The sequence below is a fragment of the Natrix helvetica genome (genome assembly GCF_964273705.1).
Source record: "Natrix helvetica genome assembly, chromosome: Z".
Classification (NCBI taxonomy): Eukaryota; Metazoa; Chordata; class Lepidosauria; order Squamata; family Natricidae; genus Natrix; species Natrix helvetica.
In genome coordinates this window covers 18,023,573-18,040,001 of record NC_138554.1, presented here as the reverse complement: position 1 = coordinate 18,040,001, position 16,429 = coordinate 18,023,573, and the positions used below count along the sequence as shown (strand labels likewise).

Below are 16,429 nucleotides of genomic sequence, written 5' to 3'. Positions count from 1 at the left end.
TTGTTAGTCAATGAGAGATTGCAAATTTTTTTCCAGGCCACAAGTCCAGCTTGGCACATGGTGGTTCCACTGAACTGGGCAGGACTTTGGAGCATTTTTGGTCAACTTCTACCATTTATCCCAACCCTCAGAACTAGAAGATTGATAAACTTTTTGTCATTTTTTCTTAATCAAAAAAACTCCCGAGCTCCATTTTCGCTGGCAGAGGCACTGTGGGCCAGTCCTTTGCTGTTTTCAGGACAGCCCCTGTGGGCCAGATCTGTCCCCCCCTCCCAAACTATTTTTATTGCTCTGAGCATGATCAAAATACATGATCAAAAATCTGCTTTTTGTGGGCAATGTAAAATTTTGCTTTGAAGCTTCATTGGCATTTTGCCTTTTTTTGACTCTTCCCTCCAGTGGATGCTTATGCTGTGACAGGATAATTAAGGTAACCTTTTCCTTTATACACAAACGTGTGTGTGCACATACACAAACGCATAACATAGACTCAGTCCCTGTTGTAAAGCAACCTGGATGGGATTCACCCAATTTGTATGTTACTTACTCAAAAATAGTCGCTAATATTAATCTCCCCTCTTGGTTTAAGGTAAGCTTTCTTTAGTCCATGTTATGTTGTACTATTAAACCTCTTGGGACTCTCCCCACTACAGCCTTGTGTTACGGCTACATAACTGGACTGCAATGTTCCAAGCTGGCAGGAAAGTGAAATAGAAGATAGCAACGGAGGTGGGGTCCCCTCTTGTTTAGCTTATAATGAAAACATGATAAAAGTAAACATATATACACAATCCTCATAATTATATACAAAACTTCTACAGGAACACGGCAGTGGCTTCTTAATTGGATGTTCAATTCAGCTGTCCAGGCAATCGCTTCTGGCAGTTGCTTCAGGCTGGGAGTGGCCGTCTCAACGTCATTCGTGTTGGGCTGCCAATTGTGGCCTGAGCGCTCTTCCAGGAAAAGTGGGCTTCCGAGCTCCATTTTCGGCTGTGATACCCTCCTGCAACCCTCTGCCACTGAAAACGGAGCTCGGGAGGGCCGCCCTCCCACGTTCCATTTTTGCTGGCAGAGGCACTGTGGGCCAGTCCTTTGCTGTTTTCAGGGGGCCCCTGTGGGCCAGATCTAAGCAACCCACAGGCCAGATCTGCCCCTGGGTCTTGAGTTTGAGACCCCCATTCTAGAGAATCAGATAACGCACGTGGTAGGCAATCTTGCACAATATGTTTAACAATTTGCATATCAGCACCACAGTCACAACAAGGGGAATTTTTCCATCCCCACCAAGACAGGACAGAGGCATTTCTTCCATTATCAGCTTCTGTTCAATTTCAACCAGACAGAAAAAGGCAGGTGAAAACTAGGTGGTTAATAGAGGGATCACTAATGCAGTGGTGGGTTCCTACCAGTTAGGACCAGTTCAGCCAAACTAATAGAGGTTTGGCAGCCTGGGTCGCTGGAACTGGCAGTGACCCAGAACTGCTACTCCCCTGAACCGGTTCTCTGTTTTGGGCTTCTGCGCATGCGCAGCGCATCCACAAGCTAACTGGCAGTAGAGAGTGAAACATTTGTTAAGTGAGTTTGTGCAATTTAACAAATTTTCTCTCCACATTGGCTTAGTGCAGTTGTAAAGTTAGTAACACGGTTGTTAAGTGAATCTGGCTTCCCCATTGACTTTGCTTGTCCGAAGGTCACGTAAGGGGATCGCATGACCCCGGAATACTGCAACCGCCGTAAATGTGAATCAGTTGTCAAGCATCTGAATGTAAATCACATGACCATGGGTATGCTGCAATGGTCATAATTATGAAAAATGATCCTAAGTCACTCTTTTTCAGTGTCATCGTAACTTCGAACAGTCACTAAGCGAACTGTTGTAAGTCGAGGTTTCCCTGTATCTGACTTCCGTGCTGCTTTACAGGATTTGAAAAATAGTGGTGCCCTCTAGTGACATGTTATATTTTTGCATGCCTGATCTGTAGCCCTACTTGTAAATAATCTCATGCTTTCTCTATTGGCCTCTTTGCAGATCTTCAGCTCATTTCTGAAGTTTGAATCCAGGGGTGGGCTGCTGGGGGTTCACAGGGGTTTGGGAGAACCTCTAGCTAAGATTCTGTGCAGTTCGGAGAACTTCCAAATCCAACTTTTGGCTGGCCGCGCCCCACCCTGCCCCTCCCCTCCCAGGAGTCCCCACACGGCTCGTTTTGGATTCAGGTAAGTGCAGATTGTGTGCGGAAGCTCGCGGAGGGTGAAAAATGGGTCTACCAGAAGTTTGGGAAGGCACTTTCCCACCTCCAGAGGGCCTCCGGAGCATAGGGAGGCAGTTTTTACCCTCCTGAAGACACGAGGAAAGCCTCTGGAGCCCTGGGAGGCAAAAACACCCTTCCCCCCGCAACCCGGCCATGGTGCAGGAGGTTAACTAGGCCACGCCCACCATGGCCACGGCCACCCAGGAACCGGGCAGAGAACCTGTTGTTAAAATTTTGAAGCTCACCCCTGTCTGAATCTAAGGTATATTTCTTTGAAGGAAAAGATATCACTATGGGAATTATAGTGAGTAAACTATCTTAAGTCATTCAAAGAGAATATCAAAACTCATTAAGCTAATAATGTTGTTATTGGGTATCATGTTTGTTGCCCAAAACAACAGGCACTTGTACAACAGTTAGGGCTGGCAAATAACGAAAAAGCAGATTGAAAAAAAAGTCATAATTTCCAAATGACAACAGTACTACTAGTAATCATAACACAATGCCATTCTGCAGGTAAACGAAGACTTTATTGCATGAAGCTGCTAGAGGAAAGAGATTCAGGCAAAAGCTACAAATTGATATTTTCCACTTTCCATCAATCCCAGAAATAATAACATACAGTTTCATTCCTGATTTTCCACAAACATTTGATGCTGGAGGTAAAAACACTCAGGACATATCAACTTAAAGAACCCTTCGGGTGATCTGGAATCAATCTGAACAAGAAATGGCTCAGAAATTCAATTCTTTTTTTAAAAAAACGTATCTGTTTTTTGAGAAAATTGTTTTTTTGAAAGAAAACTGCCTTAAATTTTAATTTAATTTGAAAATTTAAAATTAATTAATTTTTGTTTACTTAATATATTTTAATTGAATTAAAGTAAAATCAATTCTATTTGAATTTGTACTTTTTATATTTATAAAAAGAAATTTAGAGCACATCTGTTTCTCCGGGTACCTAAAATTATGCTTCAGTTTTTATTATAGTCACAGACCAACGTTATGCTTCAAAACACATTTCCCCAGAAAGGAAAGCAAATGGTCTAATTTAAAATGAAAGATGGCTATGCAAAACATTTCCTATCAAAAAAAATCTGACCTTATAAACGTAATTTGGGCATGTAGCATTTTAAATATCACGACTTCTCACATGTCATGGCCCATGGGAGAAGTGAGTCGTGATATTTAAGTCACATAGCTGAAGAATGTTAGTTTGGGGTGTCTGCTATATACTCCAATATCCAGTTTTCTGTGCAGAATTATTAGCCTCAATTTTCCTCAGAAGGCAGAAAAACAGAAAGTTTGATGTTAGAGAAGCTATATTAACATTTTGATGAATACAACAGTCATTTTGATTCAGTCACTAGAAGGCAGTATAGAACAAAAAGAGAGAGACTGAAATATATTATTGCCATAATTTGGGTTGAATGCCTGTTAGATCACAGCAAAAACTTCAGACCTGATTATATTTTAGACCTCACCACTTTAAGATGTGTAAACTACAACACCTAGAATTCCCTGGTAGATTTTCTGTATCGTTTTGCAGCTATCTTATGGTCGCCAGGTCCAGATATGGTGACCAAATGAAGGCCTGCCACAGCTCAGATCCTGCACAATTGCATTGGGACTACATCTCCCAGAGTTCCTATCAGCCATGCTGGCTGGGAATCATGGGGAATCATAGCCCCAATCTATTTGGAGGTCCCCATCTTGTCTAAAACAGTTGGAGAGGAAGACTGAAAGAAGAGGGAAAGGCAGTTAGAAAGAAACTAAGAAAAAGAGCAAATTGTAACTGAAATACACCATTGCAGTAAAAATAGGAAATTTTCTTGGCTTCTAAAGCAGATGAAGATTTGTAATCCCTAACTAGTCATCATGGTTGTTGATATTTCTAAAGAGCTTGTTTGAAATGCACCGGCAGGCCATTTACGCAGGCAACTCGGATTTGCTGGGTGCTAACCCTGCCTCGGTAGTTACAATTAGGAGGGGTGGTTCCTCCCCCCGTCACACGGCAAACAGTGAACTCAAAGGCGCTTTTGCTGTCGTAGTAATTATCACTCGAGTAAGTGCCCCCATTGTTGCAGATGGCATCCACTGCTGTGGCTTCCCCATGGATGAAGGTGTTGGTAGGTTTACACTTGATGTTCGTCATTCCTCTTCGTTGCATCATCAGGTTGCAATAGACCCGGGCATCCATTCCGCTATTGGGCTTTGCGGCGACATGCTGCCGGTGGAATTTGGCATGAAGGGTTTCTCTCTGGGCAAGCGTTGGCAAGGATCCCAGCAGCAATGCCACGAAGAGTACCAACACCGAATAAGCCAACATCCGAGGCATGGCGTCAACTAGACCTAAAAGAGAAAAGAATGCAGATCACAGAATTGATATCGGGGTAGTCCATTTGCATCTTGAAAAAGTACCTTTGGGACAACCGTAGCTGAGAATCTCCATAAATATCGGAGTGAGATTTGCACCCCATTGGCAGAAACCTAGCAACATTTTTTTTAAAATTTCTATTGACTTTGATCTTATTCAAATAAGTGGAGTATTTGCTCATGCACTGCTGACAATTTTATTTCCAAGTAACTCTTGAGTTGGAAGGGGGGAGGGAGAAAGTAGGCCAAAGATTGAAAGAAAGAAAAATAAGACACGAGTAAGGATTTTCTACTAACCATTTGTCCCCTTTTCTGTACCCTTTTAAGATTAACCCATCCAAAATCGCTTGTTTTGCAAGATTGCTTTATAAAATATTCATCAATCTTCAAGAATGTGTCTAACAGCAGAAGCAATTAAAAACATTAATCAAAGCAGTAAAGTGGGGAAAATCAATACATGTAGATATCAAAGCACCCTTTGGAAAGGAGGAAATTAAATTTTATTTATTAATCTATAAAGTAGTTCATATTAGGCATTGTTGGCTGAACTTAGGTGGGAAGCCCCCTGCCCCCAAGAATGAAATATTTTGAGGAATATTAAAAGAGGTAGAATCAGGGGTGGGCTGCTGGGGGTTCGCAGGGGTTTGGGACAACCTCTAGCTAAGATTCTGTGCAGGTTGGAGAACCCCCAAATCCCACTCCTGGCTGGCTCCATCCACCCCTCCCCTCCCCCCCCAGGAGTCCCCCATGCAGCCTGTTTTGGATGCAGTAAGTGCAGGGCGCATGGGGAGCAGAGGTGAGTTGCTCCCGGTTCGGCCAGATTGGGCGAACCAGTAGTGGTGGTAGCAGGAGTCTCCATCCACCTGCCCAGACTCTTCTGCACATGTGCAGAAGCATCATGCATGCACGCACAAGCGAATCGGTAGTAAAAAAAAAATGGAAACGCACCACTGGCACGGAGGCTCGTGGAGGGCAAAAAATGGGCCTACTAGAAGTTCAGGAAGGCAGGAAACGGGCTCATTTCTGGTCTCCAGAGGGCCCCCGGAACCTGGGGAGGCTATTTTCACCCTCCTGGAGGCTCGAGGAAAGTCTCTGGTGCCCGGGGAGGGCAAAAATGCCCCCCCTGCCATGGTAGAGGCCGACTAGGACATGCCCACCCAACCTAAAGGGCAGAGAACCCCTTGCTAAAAATTTTGAAGCCCACCACTGGGTAGAATCATTATATTTCCCCAAAGAAGAAATGGAGAAATATGTTCTTAGAGGCAGAAAGCAGCCCCAAATCTTTCTTAATAGGCTACATCAGATGCTCATTAAGAAAGTCTGGGCCAGCCTAATCACAAACAAAACACCTTCACCTGCAGCGATAAGATTAAAATTTACATCCTCCTCCACCCAAATTCCAAGAACAGGGCGTGGCCTTTTAAGGCATAATAGGATTAACCCACCACCATTGAAATAGTAAAAAATACCAGACTCACTACATTGCACAACACACACACCGCAGCATTTCAGAAACTGTATAAAAACCCCTGCACCTATCAAGCTAAATTGTCAGCTGTCCCAGAACTGCACCCTACGGTTGTGCTCAGCAATAAACTTTCTTTCTTAAGCAGCCTCCATTTTATTCCCTGCTTGGAACTGAACCAGATGGATTTTTCTTCATACACTTAAAAATTGCAAGCTTTCGGGAGGGTATTTGAAGAGGAATGAAAATGAACAGGAAAAAATGAAGGGAATGGAAAGGCAGAGATTTTATGCACCCCAATGGTTACAGAGCAGACAAAAGGTAGAAAGAAAATACTCAGATCTCCTACCCCAATTATTCCAGACAGTATGCAGAAATCACAGTAGATTTGAACCAAACCTGATGCCAAAATAGGGAAGAAGCAACCTCTGCTCCAGAAAAACTGATGTGGAAGCTAGAAAGATGCAGTTGGGAATCCTATGGAATGGATTGAATGCAGCAATCCAATTGCCCCTTTCCCAACTTTTCTGATCGTTCATCTTGGTTGACCAGAGGTCAGCCTACATGCCTTCAAAAATGTTTTCTGTTCCTTCTGGTTCTTGATTTATCTCCCTCCCTTTATCCACCATGCCTCAGAGAAAAATCTTTAGACATTTTAGGAACTCACCTGAAATTCTGGAGGCTGGATCGCTCCCCCTTTTGATTTTTCTCAGTGGCTTTGCAGGAAAAGAGCAGACATGGCTTTCTCTGTGGGCTGGGTTTTCTCCTTTGTAGAGGTGGGTGGAGGCAAAGAGAAAGGAAGAAAACAAATTCCACGAAATCCTAAAGTGCCAAAATATTTTGCAGTTATGAAAGCAAGAACATCTGGGCCATTTTTTCTTTAATTTCCCTTGATTTGTTGGAATGTTAACTCTGTAATAACAATAAGCATAGTGCCAAGCCTGCAGCTTTCTTTTGGATCTTTGGCCTTCCATACTTTTTATTATTCTACTATGCCTTTTTCTATTGTGGGAAAATGGGAGGGGGGGTTGTACGGAGTTAGATGCCATGTAGCCAGAACGAAATTCTTTCTAGAAAGCCAAGGTCATCCTTTGTCTCTGCACCTCTGCACCTGACTGGAACTGGATGGGTGGAACTGCCAGCATGACAATGGGAGATTGGACCATGTGATGGAATTGTGGGTGTGGGGCAAGATCTTGAACTTTCAACTAGGTGGGGAAAACCTGGAAGCTTTCAGGGGTCTGTTAATAAATAGGAACTTTGAAAATTTTTTTGCCTTGGATTCTGATTTACTTTTGGATGCTATTTGGAACCCTGACACATAGTTTGTCCCGCAGCTGACAAGGTTCAAGTGAAAGAAAACACGTTAATTTAACTTTTTTTTCTATCTCTCCACATCTGGAAGTGATTTAGTGGATGAGGAAAAAATAAAACACGAAAAACCTGTTTCTCAACAATTGTTATGTGCCAGTTTTAAGAGGACAGCTGGGAATAGGACTTGTATACAGCTAACATTGAAAAAAATCTAAGCTGCATCCTATTATTATGAAAATAATAATAAATCTGCATTGCAGGCAAAGATAGTCACTTGACTCCCAGGACACTGCAGCCACCATAAATATGAGTCAGCTGCCAAACATCCCAATTTTGATCACATGATCATGGAGATACCACAATGGTTGTAAATGTCAAAACAGACATAAGTCATTTTTTCAGTGCCATTATATCTTTGAATGGTCACCAAACAAATGGTTGCAAGTCAAGGGCTATGTTGGAATTCATTGTTGGCATGTGTTTTTATGCAACAACTGCAGTAGTATTCAGCCAGTATATGGCAGTGTTTCAAATTTGAATCATTGATATATATTCTATGCTCTCTTGTTCTGAATAGAATTTTCTGTTTTCCATTACAGTTAAAATAGTTGAGCAGTAAAGCACATGGTGACTGTACTCTGTTTGATCAGTAGTTTTATATATAAACAAAATTTCTAACAGACTACCTGTAATGGTTAGCAAGACATGATGTTATAATTTTATTATGATGTTGTTATGTGGTATAGACTGCTTAGCATCCTCTGTAGATTGCTAATATTTAGTCAGCACATCATATTAGCTCAGCTGGAGTAGCTAGCCTATGATTTGGTGCTAAAGCAACAGGCTTAATTTAATTTTCGAATTTTTTTTTTATATATATATATATATATATATATATATATATATATATATATATATATATATATATATATATATATATATATATATATATATATATATATATATATATATATATATATATATATATATATATATATATATATATATATATATATATATATATATATATATATATATATATATATATATATATATATATAAATTCTGAATCAAATGTGTGCTTTAATCTGATCAGAGTCCTGCCTATAAGTGAGCAATAATAAAGAAACTATTCTAAGTAGCTACTTGTGTTGACCTTGGTTCTTTGCACCTGGCATGATACAAGCAAAAATTGAATTAAGATAGGTAAATCTTCCCTAATTCTGTTTGCAGTGGCATCAGCCGTTGTGACATCTGGGTCTCTTTTATTTAATTATTACACAAAAGTTAAAGTATATTAGTTTTACTTCTCACTGGTTTGTTCTGGCATGTCAGAATTACCTGGGTCAATTATAGCAAGTGTACATACTCTGTAGTTAGTACTTCCCAAAAGCTGTTCCCAGTTCAATATTGTTGCCACTGTACTGATGCACACCGGTTTTGGCCAACATAGCATAGTACTCAATTTCTGATTTTCTCAAAGCAGGACAGTTATTGGCTAAGACAGAGGTGTCAAATTTGATTTTATTGAGGGCCACTTCAGGATTGTGTTTGACCTTGGGGGGGTGCATGGCCAAGGTGGGCATGTCGAACTTGATGTCACTCATGTCAGAGGGGTGGCCTGGGTACTCTGTCAGCGAAAACAGGCTCCCAAGCTCCGTTTTCGGCTGTGATGGCCTCCTGCAACCCTCTGCCAGGGAAAACTGAGTTCAGTGAGCTCCATTTTCACTGGCAGAGGCACCATGGGCTGATCCTTCACTGTTTCCCAGGGCAGACCTGCAGACCAGATCTAAACTAGAGGAGACATGATAGCAGTGTTCCAATATCTCAGGGGTTGCCACAAAGAAGAGGGAGTCAAACTATTTTCCAAGGCACCTGAGGGTAGAACAAGAAGCAATGGGTGGAAACTAATCAAAGAGAGAAGCAACTTAGAACTGAGGAGAAACTTCCTGACAGTTAGAACAATTAATCAGTGGAACAGCTTGCCTCCAGAGGCTGTGAATGCCCCAACATTGAAAGTCTTTAAGAAGATGTTGGATAGCCATTTGTCTGAAACGGTATAGGGTTTCCTGCCTAGGCAGGGGGTTGGACTAGAAGACCTCAAAGGTCCCTTCCAACTCTGCTATTGTATTGTATTAAACACCTCATGGGCCAGATGTGGCTCACAGGCCTTGAATTTGACACTTCTGGGCTAGGATAACCAACTTGGCTTTGCTCTACTGAATCATTTTCAGAGTTTGTTTATACCCAAGTACATATTTGCCACATTTCATAACCAGTTGAAGCCTAAAGTTTATGAACTCTAAAGACTTTTTTGTTTTCTTAGCATATATATATATATATATATATATATATATATATATATATATATATGTGTGTGTGTGTGTGTGTGTGTGTGTGTGTGTGTGTGTGTGTGTGTGTGTGTGTGTATGCATGCATGCATGCATGTATGTATGTAGAAATTTGGGTCAGATTAATGCAGGATGAATCGGATCATCAACTCTTTGGGGTGGGAAGCAAACATGCTTAAAAAGAAATGAGGCTAAACAAACAACAGAGATGCAATGCTACTCTTTTTTTATTCATGTCTTTAAAAGCATTTGGTAGAGGAATTATTGCAGGCTTACATAACATTTAGGATATTCAGTCTTTTGTGCTCGGCTGAAGAGTAAAGAGGCAAAATGTAAGCAAGGCAAATATTTAGGTAGGTAGGTTGCAATGGTGCACCGATCACCGATCAGAAGAAAACGATATCTTTTCCATGGAAGATCACCCATCTTGAGGATGGCACTCTCTGATCCACTCAGGTCATCTTCAAACACTGCTAAATCTGACCTTCATCGTAGTGCACAGGCAATCCGTTCTCACAACCAATGACAATATACCTGGGCGAAGTGTTATCCCTGTATTCACAAGGAGGATGAATAGAGGATCCTCTTAATGTGCAAGTAGTGACACGAAACTGTTGCTGGCTACGCCGCAGTCTGTCTCCAAAGGGTGTACCGTCATTTCCACACACAGCAGTGATTTTGTTCTTTGTGTCGTGGATGAAAGAATTCAATGGCTTGCAATTGGGCCTGGTCATTCCGCGTCTTTGCATCATTCCATTACAGTAATTTCCGCGCACGTTGCTCTTGGGGTTATCGTAGTGCTGCCTCAGAAAGGTTGGGTAGTCAGTAGCGAAGGTGCCCAGCATCAGGACAGCAGCCAGGACTACGAAGAGCCCAAGGCCAAATCCCTTGAACCACATGATCAGCTCTGCTACAGAAAAAAGGGAGAAGATGCATGAGTATTTCGTGCATCTCGTATTTGGTAACAGTCATTGAAATATCTAGCCATGAAATGGACCTTTCTGTTTTTGCCAATATGGAAAATATTTGATATCTAGAAGGCATTAGGGATATATTTTAAACGCACTGGGGTATTATTTAAATATAATATTTAGAGTCATACACATTTAAATTTTGCAAGAACTCCTAAGAAATATTAGGCAGGGAGGAAATTTGCTTCAGAATCTGCCCAGGGAATTGCTAAGGAAGCTACTCTTTGCAGTGGAAACAAGCAGCTGATTTTTTTTCCAGGCTCTCATATTCAGTCAAAAGCTACATTCGTTTAAGAAAGACAGGGGTGTCAGATTGCAGTCAGCCGGCAGTTGGTAGAAGTAGCCTGCAGTACTGCACTCTATCCACTGCACCAATGTGACTCACCGCTTAACTTAAATAATCCCAGCTTTCAGGAGAATCTTTGGAGAAGACTCAAATGAACAGGAAGACAAAAGAATGGAACGGAAGACTTTGAACACGCTTTCAGAGCAAAGGGAAGAGAAATCCCCAGATCTCCTAGATCCCAAGAGATCAATAATTCCAAACAGTAGGTAGAAATTATAGGGAAGTAGATTAGAGCTAAACCTGGGAAGTGTGTTTAGATGTCAAGATAGGGAAGAAGTAACTTCTGCTCTAGAAAAAGTGAAGTGGTAGCTAGAAAGATCCTATTGGGGATCCTGTGGAATGGATTGAATGCAATAATCCAAAAGCCCCCTCCAATTTTGGTTTTATGATTGTTCACCAAGGAGTCCACCCTAGATGCCTTCCAAAACATTTTCTGCCCCTATGATTCTTGATTTTACTTCCCCTTCCACCCATCATGGCCCAGAAAAATCTCTAACCATTTTAGTATCTCACCTGAAATTCTGGGGCTGTTTAAGTCTCCCTTTTGATTTTTCTCAGTTGCTTTGTGAGGAAAAAAGCAGGCACAGCTTTCTCTGAGAGCTGCCTTTACTCCTCTGTAGAATTTGTGGTTGGAGGCAAACAGAAAGAAAGAGAATAACTTTCCCTAAACACTAAAGTGCCAAAATATTTCATAACTTGTCTCTCGGGGAAAGGCGGGACTATGAAAGAGAAAGGCTAATGAATAATCAGAAGTGCAGAGTTGCAGAAGAATAACCTGGTTCTAAAAACATTGCTAGTTAATCTTTAATCTTCCTTGATTTATTGAGAAGTTAACTGTGTAATAATAAATTAGGTAGCAAGCATACCCTGCCCATGCATCTAGCAATGTTAAAGTTGAACAAAAAGACAAAACGTGGTAAGATTACTCTTTTATTTTCCTAACAATGAAAAAAAATCTGGAAGTGATTTAGTTGGGGGGAGAGAGGGAAACACTAGCAATTTGTTATTTAAGACATGTTATATCCCAATTTTAGGAGGATTAGATGGGTCAACCTATTTTTCAAAACACCAGAAAGGAAGACAAGAAACAATGGATGGAAACATCTTCAAGAAAAAAAGAAGAAAGTCCAGTTGCCTTTTCAAAAATTATCTTTGGAATACTGACTAAGAATCTCAATAGACAATGGATGGAAATTAATAAAGAAGAGAAGTGACCTAAAACTATGGAGGAATTAGGGAGAGGAGAGGAGAGGGTTTTTTTTTTCATTTTTCATTTTTATCATTTTATCAATTTTGTGTGAGCACAATGGCCCACATTAAAAATGAAATTCTGTTTCCTGTTCTCAAGGGGAAAAAAATGTATATCTATCCAAACACATACATAACACTCATATATACATGATATAAACATACATAAATATATACCTGCTCTATCTATCTATCTATCTATCTATCTATCTATCTATCTATCTATCTATCTATCTATCTATCTATCTATCTATCTATCATCTATCTATCATCTATCCATCCATCCATCCATCTATCTATGAATATATATATATATATATATATATATATATATATATATATATATATGTGTGTGTGTGTGTGTGTGTGTGTGTGTGTGTGTGTGTGTGTGTGTGTGTGTGTGTGTGTGTACGTAGGTAGGTAGGTAGGTAGGTAGGTAGATAGATATAGATATAGATATAGATATAGATGTTTTTGTAGATTTTCACGGGTGTAGGTATGCTGGTTTTGTTGTATTCGGGTCTTTTCCCGTATAAGATTGAGATTGTTTTGGCAACATTTCAGCGAGGTCTCACTCGTCATCTCCAGGCTGGGTTTTGGGCTTAAAGCGTGGTCGGACCTGCCATCTTTCTATAAATCTTGGTGAGGGGGGTGGAGTGCTGGATTTGTTTCAGTAAGTGGAATGATTGGTCATGTGGTTGTATCATGATTGGTAGATTGGTGCTGATTGCTTCTGGCTATGTGTCCATTGTTGTTTCATGTTGTAGCGGCCTGGGTGTTGGGTGGGGCTCGTTTGTTGATTGGGGCTGGTTTCCAGATATCTGGTAGGCGGGAGGTATCATCACATTTATTCATGTTGTGGGGGTGTTTCGATAGCTATTTCGATAGCTTCCATAATTATTCTCTTGTTGAAGTGTTCAGTTTTGGAGATTAACCTGGTTCCTATAAAATTAATTTCATGTCCTATAGCTTTAAGGTGCTGGAAAAGGAAGGAAGCTTTTTCTTTGTTTCTTACTGCGTTCTTGTGTTCTGCGATGCACACATTTATTCTCCTGTTTGTTTGTCCTATGTATGTTGTAGGGCAGATTTTGCATGGTATTTTGTAGACTCCTTGGTTTTCTAGCTGGATTTTGTCTTTGGGGTTTCTTAAGATGTTGGCTATTTTTTGGTCAGTGTTGACGGCTGTCTTGATATTGTATTTGTGGAGAATTTTGCTGATTTTATCTGTGGGGCCTTTGATGTAAAGGCATCGCCCTCCTCCCTTATCTCCAGAACCAAACGCCTAGCCGATAAAGACCACCTGAAAACTGAATTACACACTCTCACAAGTATTAATCTCCAAAGGAGTCCAGAGAAAAACAATTACCAACCTAATCCAAAGGGAGACTTCCCCCCAAAAAACCGAGACACAGAACAGGACAATGGCATTGCCCTCCTCCCTTACATCAAAGGAACGACAAAATTCTCCACAAACACAATATCAAGACGTCATAGAAGGAAGTAGGGACAGCTGGTTAAGGGTGTGGCCCCTCCCAAAGAGTTTATAAGTGGAGCGAAGGGAGGGAGATCTTTGCAGGAGACGACAGTCCATATTCAAGCCATTGTGAAAGCCTTCTGTAAGTGTTATCTTGTGTTTGTGAAGAGAACTTTATAGGCTCCCAGCCAAGGGGTGGCTTTATCTATGTAATTAGTCGTGGCAGACAGCCAAGCCTGGGTCTGTATATTCCTTGGATTCACGGGACAGAATATATGTATATATAATGTGTGTGTGTGTGTGTGTGTGTGTGTGTGTGTGTGTATGTATGTATGTATCGTGTTACAACCCCTGGTATGCCCAAATATGGTGGCTAATACATCTGCCTAATATGTAATGCAGCCCAGGCTCAAACCCCAGTAAGGGTATGGCTAACTGATGAGAGCTAAATAGCTTGAAATAGATCTATACTAGTCTCCCTTTATTTATTTATCAGCACAAATACAACACAAATATAACAAGGCAACATTAAAAATATGGTTTTCTGTCTGGATGGTCTCCCTCAGTGAGCTGAAAGACAGAAAGGGGGAGTAGTGAGCTCCCTCCCATATTTGGGCATACCAGGGGTTGTAACACAATACATACCTATTTCCCTGGCTCAGCTGATAAGGAAGAGAGCCTGTGGCTTAGTGGCTAATACATCTGCCTAATATGTAATACAGCCCAGGTTCGAATCCCAGTAAGGGTATGGCTAGCTGATAAGAGCTATATAGCTTGAAATAGATCTATACTAGTCTCCCTTTATTTATTTATCAGCACAAATACAACACAAATATATATCAAAGGACCTGATATGCCCAAACCTGAGGACCTGATTTTGCCTTTCAGCTCCACCCTAGGGGCCTTCCAGGCAGAAAACCTTTTTTGTGTTGCATTTGTGCTGATAAAAAAAAGGGAGACTAGTATAGATTTATTTCAAGCTATTTATCTCATCAGCTAGCCATACCCTTACTGGGATTCGAACCTGGCCTGTTTTTACATGATAGGCAGTTGTATTAGCCTCTAAGCCACAAGCTCTCCTACTGTCAGGCCTGCAGTTATATTTCTTTTTAGGATCTTTGGACTGCCACACTCTCTATTATTTCATTATGCTGTTTCATTAGTGTAGTAATTGGGAGGGGGAATAGAAAGGAGTAGAATTGTGGAATGTGTTGTTGTCATTTGTTTCTAGAAGCCCAAGGTCATCTTTTGTCTCTGCACCTCTGCACCTGACAGGAACCAGCTGGGTGAAGATGCCAGCGTGGCTGAAGAAGATTGGACAATGTGATGGATTTGTGGGTGTGGGGATAAGATAATGAACTTTCAACTGGGTGGAATCCAGGAAGCTTTTAGATTTGGGATTCCACAGATGTGCCAACATGTCTGTCTTATTAAATTGGAACTTTAAGGATAGCTCTTCCTTGGACTCTGATTTAATTCTGCATGATATTTGGAACACTGACATTATCCCAACTCTGTTTAAAATAAATCACCAGCACCCCGGCACAAGGGCTGGTGAGGGGTGCTGATTTTCCAATGCTGACCGGGTCAATTATGAGAAAGCCTTTTGAGATAAGAAGCTGAGATGAGAGGCTTCTCTGCAAATCTTCAAAGTTCAAAGGAATTTCTGTTTGAAACTTCTTTACAAAGCCTCGGAGTGCAAAGGAGTTTCTGTTTGAAAAATTATAGCATCTGGAAGAATGCAGTGGGGGAAGGTTTCTACACACAGCTGGAAGCAACAAGATGTTTGGAATCCCAGACCAACCTCTTCAGGCAAATGTGAGTCAATCTCCCCCCCCCCCCCCTTCACTAGCGAAACCTGCAATGGACTGGAGGACTGGAGTGGAGATAATTACTCCTTCCAAACAGCAGTAAATGAAATGACTCATTACCCTGCAACTGAGTTGAAGATAGATTCCCTATCAAAATGGGAAATTCAACCCAGCCAGCAAGAAAGGATTTGGCCAGCATCTTTCACTTGCCAGCCACCAGAAATTGGGCTCTAGCTTGTGAAGGAAGCACACCAATTTGGGCTTTCTTCCCAGAGTATGGATGGAAAAGATGCCAGTGGGCACCTGCTTGGCCATCAGCATGAGAAAATCCTCCAAGCCAGCAAAAGGGGCCTTGGCCCATAACTCCTCCAAGCCACCAGAGGGGGCCTTGGCACACAACTCACCCCCTGCCAGCCATTGTTGGTTGAACTGCAACTTGTGAATCAGGAACCCCCAGGATGGGTCTTAACCCCAGGTCATGGATGGAAGGGATGCCAGTGAGCACCTGCTCTCCTTCAGCAGATGGCACCATGGCAGATAACTGGGCAGTGGCCAAGCCAGGGATTGACCTCCCCACCGGTTCCAGTCTTCCCAGAAATGCCCCAACAGGTTCTTACCCCACCTTCCTACAGAGAAAGGTTTTTGACAAAGGAAGAAGGGATTACCAAGGGGGAAGCTACAGGATGGATAGTGGAACAATGTGATGAGATGTTCCTAAATTTAGAGATGTAATTAGGTTCCTTTTCTTGTGGGGGCCAATAAAATGCCACCATTGCTGTCAACATGGCCAAAGAACATCAAAGTGCTTGGCTCCAACCCCAATG

General features: G+C 41.5%; 1 protein-coding gene and 1 long non-coding RNA gene across 2 annotated transcripts; one reads left to right on the top strand and one right to left on the bottom strand.

Annotated features, from left to right (window-relative positions):
* Positions 1–2,757: 2,757 nt before the first annotated feature.
* Positions 2,758–6,953, bottom strand: LOC309382230 (ribonuclease-like). Its single transcript, XM_081933816.1, has 2 exons — positions 6,758–6,953; positions 2,758–4,601 (listed from the first exon to the last, which is right to left on the bottom strand). The coding sequence occupies exon 2, from the start codon at positions 4,585–4,587 to the stop codon at positions 4,144–4,146; it is 444 nt and encodes a 147-aa protein (XP_081789942.1). The 5' UTR covers positions 4,588–4,601; positions 6,758–6,953; the 3' UTR covers positions 2,758–4,143.
* Positions 6,954–11,178: 4,225 nt separating this feature from the next.
* On the top strand, positions 11,179–12,141 carry LOC309381896. Its single transcript, XR_014173589.1, has 3 exons — positions 11,179–11,278; positions 11,930–11,988; positions 12,107–12,141. It is a non-coding gene; the product is annotated as an uncharacterized lncRNA (long non-coding RNA).
* Positions 12,142–16,429: the final 4,288 nt, after the last annotated feature.

Excerpts from the sequence above, each read along its gene's own strand:
- LOC309382230 (XM_081933816.1), bottom strand. The coding sequence starts at position 4,587 with ATGCCTCGGATGTTGGCTTATTCGGTGTTGGTACTCTTCGTGGCATTG.